Below are 12,215 nucleotides of genomic sequence, written 5' to 3' on the forward strand. Positions count from 1 at the left end.
CACCGCTGTGACCTTCACAATTAATCATTTACCAACTGAGTCTGCACAGCCAACTTTCAGGATAGCAAATGCCACTTTGCAGCTGCTACGTATGTGCAAGGAGCAACGCTAATCTGTAAAGGAGCTTTGTACAGGCTCTAAGATCTACACCTTCTTTGTGAGCACTCCAGGAGTAGCTTTTGTGAGAATTTTGTACAGGACCAATAACGTGCACTCACCTCTTTTGCTACAATCAATTTAAGAACATGAGTGCCACATGACAGTGTCTCAGATAGCTATCATAGAGCACAGATGCCAAACACAGCTCATCCTTTCTTTGCAGTTTCAGAGAATGTTTGCTCCTGACACAAGTATTTGAAAATATGAATCAGAACTTGAATCCATAGCTAGCGAAACAATTCAGTGGTAAATATGGAATGGAGGAAATCCTAATACAAAATGATTAATACAATGTCTCATTAAATGGCTTTCCCTCAGTTGTTTTTTCTACAAACTAAAATCTCAGTAGATGTGTTTGCACTTCAATAAACTTCACTTCCTAAGGCATTTTGAATATGAAAATAGGCTGCCAGACAATTTAGCTAGTTTTAAGAATTTCAGTTGTCATCTTAAACCATTTTTTGATGTTAAATATCAGCATGCAAATAAAATAATGGTAATTGTATTTAACAATAAAATTACCAGACTCCTGGTGGTGATGCTGCAGGTAGAGAGGCTCTAATTTAAAAGCACCAATTAAATCTGATCTTTTTTTCACCCTGTATGAAATGAAGACAAAAAAAAAAAAAAAAAAAAAAAGACAGAGAAATATAAGAATTAAAATTTAAAGCGTTAGATTTCCAGAGGAAAGGAAAACTAAATGTGTTTAAAATGGCATATTTCCTGAGCACAGCCTGTGCCATTTTCAGTACTTTTTCACAGCAATATCAGTACTGTACTTACAAGCAGTAAGTGTAAGGCTCAGCAGGAACGGGCAGCATGACTGCATAACTGCATGTTTAAAAACAGATAAGAAACAGACGCAGAGAATCTTTTTATGGTGATAGACAATCACACCAGAATGTGAGACTAGTTAAAGCAGTGTTCATGTTTGCAGTCAACAGAAGTTGCCTGCAAATTACTGCAATACAAAGCAGTGTGGGAAGAGCTGTCGCTTCCCAGACATCACGCGGAGCAGTGCTGGGGCTGAGGATGCTGGCCGCTGTCTCCCCATGCTGCAGCCACTGGCATGTGGCATGGTGTAGCCACCTCAGAGAGAAAATAAGCTCAATTTCATCAGTGGGAAGCACTCTATGTATATGACTGACTCACCTCTACAAAGGCAGGCAGAAAGATCTAGAAGTCAAAAAAGGAAAAACCACTACGTAATTCCATTAGGCCTATAAATATTTCACAAAGCAAGCAGTAATTATTTCAATGTGGGGGTACTCTGAACTGCAGAAGTCATTTTTTTCCATATCCTTTTTTATGTTGTGGTTGGGTTTTTTTGTTTGTTTGTTTGTTTTTTTAATGTAAAATTGCACATAAAACTACAAACATAAGATATTTTATTCACACAAAATCTTCATCTCGCTATAAGAGTAAGGAAGGTACTGAGGTTACCTTGATTGACTTCAGGTATGGGAAGTATCTACCTGAAGATACATGAGTTGATGCACATTTAAAAAATAGTAAAAGACATTCAGATTATTTTTGATTATATATATACACACATATATATAAAGAAGTAAACTATTGTCTAAAAGCAATTTTAATTAGGTTAAATATTGTAAAAAAATCTCTAAAGGGCTCTACTGTATTTATTTCATATGTTTGATTACTTTGATATATTTGTGTAGCTCATTCCATAGGCAACAAACCCAAGTTATAAACGATACTATCAGTTGTATTCTGAGAGATTCATTCCTTCTCCTGTAATATGCTGTGCTAAACAACAGAACGGATAACAACCATGCAGGAATATCTTTTCAGTTAGAAGATATTAACATCCCTATCATGTGTGGATTGATGTATGGATTGCTATTAAAGTGGCATTAGTGATCTTTGTGATGTTCCTGCATTTTTAAAAGATGGTGGCTGTTCCAGTTGAGACTTGGCAGGTCATAATCTGGCAACCATAAAAAACTATCTAATAGGATTACTAAAATAAATCCAAAGCTTGGACATAAATGTATATGAATCAGTTGAACCGCGCCTCTATACACCCGGTCTAGATTTCACCCTTTGTGTTTAACCTTCTTCGCAGTAAGTGCTTGTGTGGTCTGGTAACAGAGAGAAGTGGTATTCTTTACTTTCTTTGCAAATACCCAAGATTGACTGAAGGACCCTGAGCATATATTTCAAAATTTTTCTTCATAAATGTGATTTTTTTTTAAAGGTTTGATGTGATAGTAATAGACTCCCAAGATCTATTTTCAATGGCATAAAATTCACACGTTAAGTATGCATAATATGAAATACATAGTGAAAGTTATACTGGATAAAGCAGTGAAAATCTGTGAAAAGGAAACTATTTGGATTGCACATTGGAAGCTTCTCACAGCCTCATTCTATTCTGTATATTTTAATGATGTTTACAATTTTAATAGATAAAAAAACAGAGATGGCTTAATATTACAAGCCAACAAGAACATTTTGGTTCCACTTACAGAAGAACATTTCCTATTAGCACCTGCCTTTAAACGCAAAACAAACTTTCTGAAAAAACTTAACACTTAAACCCTGAAAAGAGCAATAGAAAAGCAAAATTAACAAAACTTTTGTAGACTTGTTACTTTTACTCTCTCTGAAAGAAGGCATTTCTTCTTTCACAATATTCCAGAGCACCAGCTAAACAGGCCAGACAAAACTGCCTGGTAGTGTCAAAGCAGAGTTTTTTTTAAAAGACCTCGAAATATAAATATGGAGAACATACCCTTCTAAGAGACATTATATTAAATTCTTCTTTTTTTTTCCCTTAGGATCTGTTTTTTTCTGTATATCAAGAAGTTTCAGAATATTTTGCAAAAGACTGATAATGAAATTACCTCCAAATCCCAGCTGACATCTGTGCTTTATAATGCACGAAGTAGTTAAATAATTACATTACAGATCTAGTAGCTGGATTTTCTTAATCAACTTGCAAGGAAAAGAAATGTGTTCATTGGTGTTCATTGGTTTCATGCTGAAACCGCTAAGTAAGTCTGTGTGAACTAGAAACCTTCAGTGGAATTCAGTTTAATTTGACTTTGACATGTTTATTGAACTCTTCCTGTATTATTACAAAATCATGGCTAATACTTCCCATGGATCCTAAAAGGACTATGTAGCTATCACATTTATTTCTTTTTACCAGGCTCCTTGATCCCTTATTATCACATTCCAAATAAGTTTTCATCTTTTCAGTCAGCATTACAGGCCAATAACAGAGGTGAATATTAGGCACAGGCCTCAGAAATAGTTGATCTTTTGGTGACGTAATGACTTCAAGACAAAGAGCTTAACTTTAATGGTATACTTCATTCCACATCAAGCAAATAACACCAATATATAAATGCCTTGATGAAATGAAGCCTTAATATTAGGCTACAGTTGTGCAGCTTTCAGTAAGGAGACATTCTGCAAGGTCTCTTAAGATTCCTTGAAATGAAATCTTCATACCTACGAAAATATGCATTCTGTGTGATGATTCACAAAAAAAAAAAAAAAAGGCAAGAAACAAAATGGAGGAAAGCACTTCAAAAGTACACTCCCTTATATCTAAAGTCTAGGATTTGTTAGGGAAAAGCTGCAATCTCCTGAAATGGGAACATCAGTATGTTTGTATATATCTTGTTTTCCTGGAAAGCTAGGTAAAAAGTGCTAACATGGCTCCAAAGGCATATAGGTGAAAGCGGAATCAATAACAAATTTAACTTGTAGGGACAAGATTCTGGCTCCAAATTGTCCTGCAAACATTAAAAAAGAATGATTATGAATTTTATCATTTCTGAGAGTGGCTACTTTGCTAGCAATGCCTTCAAATACTAGGAAAAAGATGGGAGAAATTGGCAAAGAAGTTCCATCTTCTCCCTGTTTTCGTATGAAGTGATGGCTAGTTATGAGGGACTTATAAACTGGAGCCTTGGTTAATCACTGCCATTACTAATGAGTGATTTGCATCTAAGCCATTTATTAGGCTTGGAATATTTGAAGTGTTTACGTCAGGAACAATCTTGCATTCAAAAAGGTATCATATTAGCTGAATAATATGCATATTTGTGCAAAAGTCAACTTCATCAAGGATTTCAAAAGAGCCAAAGATTAACCAAAAGCAACTGAATAACCAACGTTACACACTTATTCTTCCTTTCCTCCAGGAAAGGGTGACTTTTTTTCTGGATGATGTCTTAAAGTTTGCTTTTTAAATGAAGTTTTCAGTTTTCCCTTCCTGTTTCAATTCTGCAAAAATCTTCTTCAATTATAACTGAAAGTGATGTTTTAATTTATCTTGATAAACAGTCTGCATTTACTTATTTGCTGTTTTGATAATAAGTATTATTAGACGTGATGCTGGTAGACATTAAGTTCTGGAAATTCCACTCTGGGACACAACAGGATCATCTATTATGGGATGTTGTTACTACTGCTGTAATTAATTTGCTTTGTTTCAAAGTATGTCTACAGGTTTCTACGCTGGCACCCTTTCATATCAAAATGTAATCTCTGCTGTCATCTGGGGAAATTGAAAACTCAGTACCAAATTGCAAAAATACTCCTTTTTGAAATTAACTGCTTTTCATCAGCTAAATCACAACCATTCTTAGACAAGCTTTTGAAAGAATCAAGGCTCCAACATGAAATTTTATGGAAAAGAAGAAAAGGATCTGTTTAACATACTGTTAATTGTATTAACATTCTTAGAGGGAGTTTTTTGATTTGTATTTTAAATCAGGCATGTCTAACCCACTGCCTACGGGCCACGTGCGGCAGTGTACAGCTGGTAAGATGGACCCACAAGATTGTAAACTTCTAACATTATTTTATGCATTTTAATGATATTTACTATGAGCCAACTGCACACAGCTTGAGCACAGACTGTATAGGTGACAATGGAACCCTGCGGAGGGGAGAGGGCCGTGCAGTGCTAAGTCCACCTCTCACTCCCACCACACACACAGTCAAATCAATGCAATGTCACACATGACGTGCGCTTGTTCTGTAAAGCACAGTGATGGTCAGAAACGTTAATTCAACCTACTCACATGTGTGTGTGCCTCTGAAAATATATCTTTTGTTTTTAAGCAAACAGGTAAGTTTTCTTATTTAATTATTAAACCCGGGCTTGTGTTATTTTGTGAAATAGTTTAGTAAGTTTTAAAAAGTGCACATTCACTGCAGAAGAAATGGAATGTATAGACTTGCTATCAGATATTCACCGAAAAATAAAAAAATGATCCTATCTCTTTACTAGACTTGTATAAGCCCTCTCTTATCAGAGAAGAACACACGTCGCTTCACAACCACACCTGATTCATGTTCATACCATATTCATACTGCTTTTTGGCAGTAGATACATTTGTGAACAACTGTTTTCAAGGATGAAGCACAGGAAGAGTAAAATTAGATCAAAAATCTCTGATGAGCACCTTGAGAGCTCAATAAGAATTGCAGCCACTACCATTGAAAAACTCTGATGCGTTAGTTTCACAAAAACAAGGCCACATATCCCTCTAGTTTTATGTTTTGTTGCTCTCTTTTTTATGTTTTTTTTAATATAATTAAATAAAAAGTTTTGTGACTTAGATACTTTAGATATATTATACATTTTATATGTGGCCCAAGACAATACTTCTTCACTCAGCGCAGTCCATGCAAGCCAAAAGGTTAGACATCCATGTGTTAAATGGTTGCAAAATAGAGCAAGTATGACTCTGCCAACTTTTAGGGATTTCTCCATCTCTACAGCACGATGCAGAGCTCAGTACTCTTTTAAATTGTACTTGTTATAAAACTGGATTACGTGAAATAGAGAATGTTGTAAATTACAAGAGTTAAAGCTATCCACAGCTCTTTTCAATACAGAAATGTAAATAAACATCCATTAATAGAAAGGTGGATTAATTTAACATGTGATTTTTGTCTCTCGTAATATTTCCTTTTTCTGTAATACTTACCACATAGCAGAGCAGTCAAAATTCACTAGGAGCCATTTGTGGGGATTAAAGTTAAATGAATCTGCAAACTGAGAACAGATGAATAAATAAAAAAGAATTATGAAAGAGAAAACATGCTAATAATATAACTTAAATTATCTGAGTACACCTTAACTATGAATGCATTCCTGAACAGGGGCTTTATAGGTAACATTCATACTGATATCACCTTACTTATTTACTATTGCATTTATATCTTTGTTTCATTTTGGGAATTGAAGTTAGGTTTATGGTGCAGCTAAACTACTCTTATCATCAAAATGTGGAGCATTTGCTAACAATTACACCTTTCAGATACAGATGGTATGCAGAAGTAGATATTTCAGTATAAACTAAACAATTTCTTTCATAATAAACATAAACATAGTCAGCAATAGCTGCTGTGGTTCATATGTAATTTCCAAAATGATTCACTGAGCTTTCTATTTCCAAGATTATTTAAGATATAGACACAAAATTCAGGTAGAGAGACAAATAATATATTTTGTTCAGAATCTGTGAATCACGTTTAACCATCAGATTACAAATGCTCAGGAAATCACTTATTTTTTGGGGGCCAAGGTATTCTCTTTTAGTGGAAATCATCTTTTCTTCTAAAGCTGAAAAAAAAAAAGCCTACACAGAACAAACAGGCATTCACAATACATTATATAAATCATGGGAAAGGCCAGTTTTACTTGATGCATCTTCAGAGGAAACTAAGATAGGTGAGACTGACATGTGGAAAAGGCTTCTTCTGTAGGCTGTGTTAAGAAAGGTAGAGGCAATCTGCCATCAAATGTACGGAGAGATGGGGGCCTGGAAGCACCAGGGTCTGACTACTCCATGTAGCACTGTTGATTCTCATTTGCTTCTCAGAACCTTCCTTGTCACTTGTAAACAATTAACAATTTATCTCATAAGAGATTATCTATATTTCTGGCTACTGATCTATCTCCCTGCATTGCACAAGGCAAGAAACCTATCTGTGGTTGTTAAATATTTACTTTTATGGCAAATGCTGGACCAGACAAGGGATGCTGTTTCATTTCCTTCAGGAACCAATAACAGTAAGTTAAAATATATCCCCCCACAGGAAATTACAACAAGCTTCATTTGCTGATAAAAAAGAGACAGAAAGAAATGCTTTATTTGCTGGGGGGAAGGGGCTCCCTCCTCTTCTTTATTAGTCACTACCTATCTGTGCTGTGTTTAAACTTCTGCCTTCACCAAATAGCAATATTTTCTCCACTGACATGGAAGACAAGTACTTATCTGACTGTCTGAGGGGAGCAGCAGGAAATTGAAGTATCCTTATCTAAGCAACTGAATGCCAAGTAGCTCAGCAAGTGAGGGGGAAAAAAGGAACATGAGCTGATGGGGGAATATTTCATTTAGCTCTCTTGGTTATTAAGCTCTCTCTTTTTGAGATACAGCTACTTGCTGTATTCTACATGACTCTCAGGATGCAAACATAATATCAGGCATAATGAGCACACCATTATTATTATTATTAGCATTATTATTGTAATATAGAATTTGGGTGTTACAGATGTGCTTTCTCGAGGGTACTTGGTTAACTACTATTTGCCATTCTTGAGTGACTTTCACATACCGTCATAATTTGCATACATCCAGAATAAACCAGTAATACATGAACACAAGTAAGGTAATAGAATATGCAGGGATTCGTAGTGGAAGTGGAAGTGCAGAATACTTTGAGATTCTAGAAAAGCCATTAATATTGGATGTTTCTTTAAACAGAAAGATTCTACAGAAGAGCAAGGTTTTAATAGGTGGCTCAAAAAATACTTCACCTCCACTCCATTTAAAAAATGCCTGAATTCAGGACAGATGAATGCACTCCCAGCATAGGCTGCATCAATATGCATCCAGATATTTTCCTTATTACCTAAAAAAAAAAAAAAAAAAAAAAAAAAGAATTGAATGGAAAATAAATTAAACAGAAGATTAGAAAGTATGAAACAAAGCTCTTGAGAGATTTTCCTTGATGTCAGTATTTTCCCAGTTTAAACTTAAGATATGAAACATTGCTACCATTTGGGTTTCCATAACTGCATTAAGATGTATACACAAAACGTTATTCTTCCTTTCCAGTTCTTCTAGAGCAGCAGTCCCTATATACTTAGGTTTTCCTTATTACTATTAAACAATATAAAATATTAAACAATTTTAATGGAAGAACCACTAAAATATACTTTAAAATATTTATCTAGAGATGTAGTTATTCATTTCTATGGTAATAGCATCACATTAGCAAGAGGAGCTAGAGTTCTAGCTGTGCTCTCTGCTTTTAACTCTTAAGTCACAAATAAACACACATATTTTTAAACAGGTTTTTTTCACATATTGGTATGTACATATACAGGCTTTTGAACCATGTGAAGTGCACTGCTTATTTTGAGGACTGATACACTTATTCAAGAGCAAGTACTAAAGGATTAAGAAAGGACCAGTTTTGATTACTCACTGCAGAAATACTTCAGCATTTGAGAAGCTCATGTACTTTCTGCAATTATATAATCACACTCTGCTATTAATCCTCTATATTAATTCACACTAGACCATGAACTGATGACTGAAGCCCACATAAAATCTTAATACTGGTCATAAATGAGTCCTAATGCATATTTGTACATACAGTGGTATGGCCATTCGGATCTGCAATGAGGCACTGAGGTCATGCAGGAATTTGCATTCTTGCAAACTACATTTTGCATATTATTATTCTTTTCATCATCAAAAGAGAGGTGGCCAGAGGGGTGAGGGAGGTGATGGCCATCTATTGAGGTGAGGAGGTGATCCCCTCTACTCTGCACCTGTGAGGGAGTACTACATCCAGGTCTTGGACCCAAGTGCCAGAAATATGTGGAGCTGTTGGAGCAGTTCCAGCAGGGCCATGAATACGGTCAGATGGCTGGAACACTTCTCCCCCAAAGAGAGGTTGAAGGAGCTGGGACTGGTCAGCCTGAAGAAGAGAAGGCCCAAGAGAGATCTCATTGCAGCCTTTCAGTAATTTCAAGGAGCTTATGAGGAAAAGGGAGACCGACTTTTCAAATCTGTGGATAGTAATAGGGCACATGGAAATAGTTTTAAGCTAAAAGAAAGGAGATTTAGGTCAGATGTTAGGAGGAAATTCTTCACTCAGAGGGCAGTGAGGCCCTGGCACAGCTGCACAGAGAAGCTGTGGGTGCCCCATCCCTGGAGGCATTCAAGGCCAGGTTGGATGGGGCCCTAGGCAGCCTGAAATGGTGGAAGGTGTCCCTGCCCACAGTATGGGAGTTGGAACTGGATGGTCTTTAAGGTCCTTTCCAACCCAGACCATTCTGTGATGAAGTAGACTTATTTGAAGAAATGATCAAAGTTTATTTGATTATTTGTTTTTGTCTGTATTTGTTTTGAGACACACACACACAAAAGAAAAAAAGCTAGTTTAAGACTTATGATGTGATTAGTATGTAATCCTGCTGGACTCCATTGCATAAGCAGGAAGACACGGAGAGCGCTTGGTGAAACAGTCACAATTAGTTGCTATCCCAAGGAGTATTGGTGTTACTGTTTTATTAGGTCAGGCCTATAGGAATAATTTGAAGAACAAAATAATTTCAAGCTGCTAAGCAGACTACTAGAAAACCTTTTCAGAAAGGAGAACTAGAACACTGAGTCTTTGGGGGTTGAGCTGAGAAGCAGGGAACTTAAAGCACATCACCACCACAAAAGCTCTGTTTTAGGCTCTGCTTGAATAAATGAACAAAAGATCAAAGTTCCATGCCTATAAATAGCCTGCTCTAAAGACACATTGGAATACATATGATGCAATTCTGTCAAGTTTTCATCAGCCAGCAAGAGTATTCTTTTGACCAACCCTCTTTGCAGATGAAAGCTTGCCTCAGCAGATCATTAACACAAAAAAACTTAGCAAGAGTCCGTGGCTTGTCCACTGTATTCAGCATCCTGGTACTTGTCCTGTCTTCTTGCAAGAAGGAAATAGCATAGAAGAGAGGAAGGGCTACAAATACATATGGATTTTTGGTGCATAACTTCCCTGCCTTCTGTAGTCATTAGAACCAAACAGAAACAAAACTTTGGGCGCAGAGGAGACTTAGAGGGTCAGCTTTTTCGTGATCTTTTCCATTGCTCTAGACACTCTTGGCAGGTAGAAAGGCCTGAAGAACAAACGTTACAAACTAAAATGCAGTGTGTGTTCATTGAAAGCATTCCAAAATGCTCCTTCAAAAACCTTGAGGCAATGTCCTCAGTCCTCTATAGTGGTCTGAGACTGTTTGACCTAATATTAGAAAGAAAATTGTAACTTAAAGTCTCATCTGTAAGTAGCTTTACTGAACTCAGGCAGTGACACTGCACAATGCCCTGGAAATGACTCAGCACAGCTTAAACCGGTATCTGCAATTTTAGAAAGTAGCAGCAGATGAAGACTTACAAATAGGACCCAGTTCTAGCAGTTTGTCAAAGGAGCAGCAAGGTGTGGTTCCAAGCGTTGCACAAAACTGCAGAGCCAAAAAAAGAAGAAAAAAAAAGAGAGAGGCAAAAAATCGTTAAGTGTTGCAGCAAAGAAAATTACCAAGTCAGAAGAACTGTCTGGAAAGGCAACAGTAAAGACAAAGAATAGACGTTATGGGGTAAAATCATTTGGTTTTAACCAATACGTATCCTACACAATAGCTTTTGGGAATCTATTTTTTTTTTTTCCTCAAAGCTCCCCTGTGCTTCTTATGGAGGCAAACACATAAAAACAAGTGTCCTTGTAATGTTGTCTGATGGATCAGTCACAGTATTACATTAACATAAGGTTTATATATTTTTCTGTATTTTCCACATGTTTATCATGTGGCCTGATTCCAGTCCCACATACAAAATTATCATTAAAATGATTTTCAGTTAATGCCATACAGGAAATCTCTGAACTTGAGCAAATTAGAAGTTACTGCCTGAGCTAAAGAGTCACACATATTTGTAACTGATTTACGCTCTAGGGATCTGCAGCCTGGGACCTGTTCTCTACTAGCTTATGTTCAGTATCAAGTTTACAAAATTTAATGCCAGATAAACTTCTTCTCCTAGATTCATCCCAGAATTCTGTTCATTTCTCACCTAGCATCTCCTGCTGCAAGACCAAAATCAGGGGCAACATAAATACTGAAGGAAGTATCACAGTAGTAAAATAATATAATTAGGTGCAAATGAGCTATGGTAATTTACTGGGAATATCCAGATAGAACTGTAACCCAGAAAACACCTTCCAAGCACATTTAAGCTGACATTATTTTATTTTTTATTGCTCCTCTTACATTTTAAACATCTAGTCTTATTTTTGTAACTACCGATAAAGGTTGGGAGTCAGTTTTGCCTTGTATGGAATTATTATATGATAAAATACACTTTACAGTTTATATAGGCAAGTAAATTATGCTGTTTGATAGTTACAGAAGTACGAAGTAAATTAGATTGTTCATCCAAGGTTACATGCAGACCATAGTCCAGCCAGATGACTATAAATACATCACAACCAGAATTTTGTTACTGTTATTATTTTTGTACTTGGGTTTTTTTTTTTTTTTTGGTTTTTTTTTTTTTTGACTGTTATTCATTTGTTTCTGCCAACACTGTAAATGCACCATCTTCTGTTTCCTCTGTTTTTCTCTGTACACCCACAGATAGTCATGTTTTGCAGAGGCTTTCTACTGTGTGCATATGCAAGTCCACCCCTGAACTCTTGAGAAATCCTGATAGAAGAGTAAGGAACACCTACATGATGCTTGTCCATCTACTACACTGTTCAGAAAACAAACACTCTGTCTTTTAGCAGAACATACACACAATGATATGTTACGAGTCCATGCAGTGCATTTGTGTCACACAGCTCCGTAATGGGTAGGCACGTGCGGCCTTTGGATTCAGGAGGAGCAGGGGACTTTTCCAACGAAAGTATCAAGAGAAAGAGTGCACTACAGACTTAGCTCTGCTCTTATGCATATATTTTACAATAGGCAGTGGACTTTCTGATAAGATTAGAGTGAATTG

General features: G+C 36.3%; 1 protein-coding gene across 2 annotated transcripts in view; it reads right to left on the reverse strand.

Annotated features, from left to right (window-relative positions):
- Window positions 1-12,215, reverse strand: part of DDC (dopa decarboxylase) — a 72,542-nt gene that overhangs the window by 16,462 nt on the left and 43,865 nt on the right. For both annotated transcript variants that reach the window (XM_419032.8, XM_015282289.4), the window contains exons 7-10: window positions 10,615-10,681; window positions 7,970-8,064; window positions 6,135-6,202; window positions 682-758 (exon numbers count right to left, since the gene is read on the reverse strand). In XM_419032.8, coding sequence (XP_419032.3) covers window positions 682-758; window positions 6,135-6,202; window positions 7,970-8,064; window positions 10,615-10,681 — 307 coding nt within the window. The remainder of the gene's footprint in view (window positions 1-681; window positions 759-6,134; window positions 6,203-7,969; window positions 8,065-10,614; window positions 10,682-12,215) is intronic.

Source organism: Gallus gallus, chromosome 2, assembly GCF_016699485.2.
Source record: "Gallus gallus isolate bGalGal1 chromosome 2, bGalGal1.mat.broiler.GRCg7b, whole genome shotgun sequence".
Taxonomy (NCBI): Eukaryota; Metazoa; Chordata; class Aves; order Galliformes; family Phasianidae; genus Gallus; species Gallus gallus.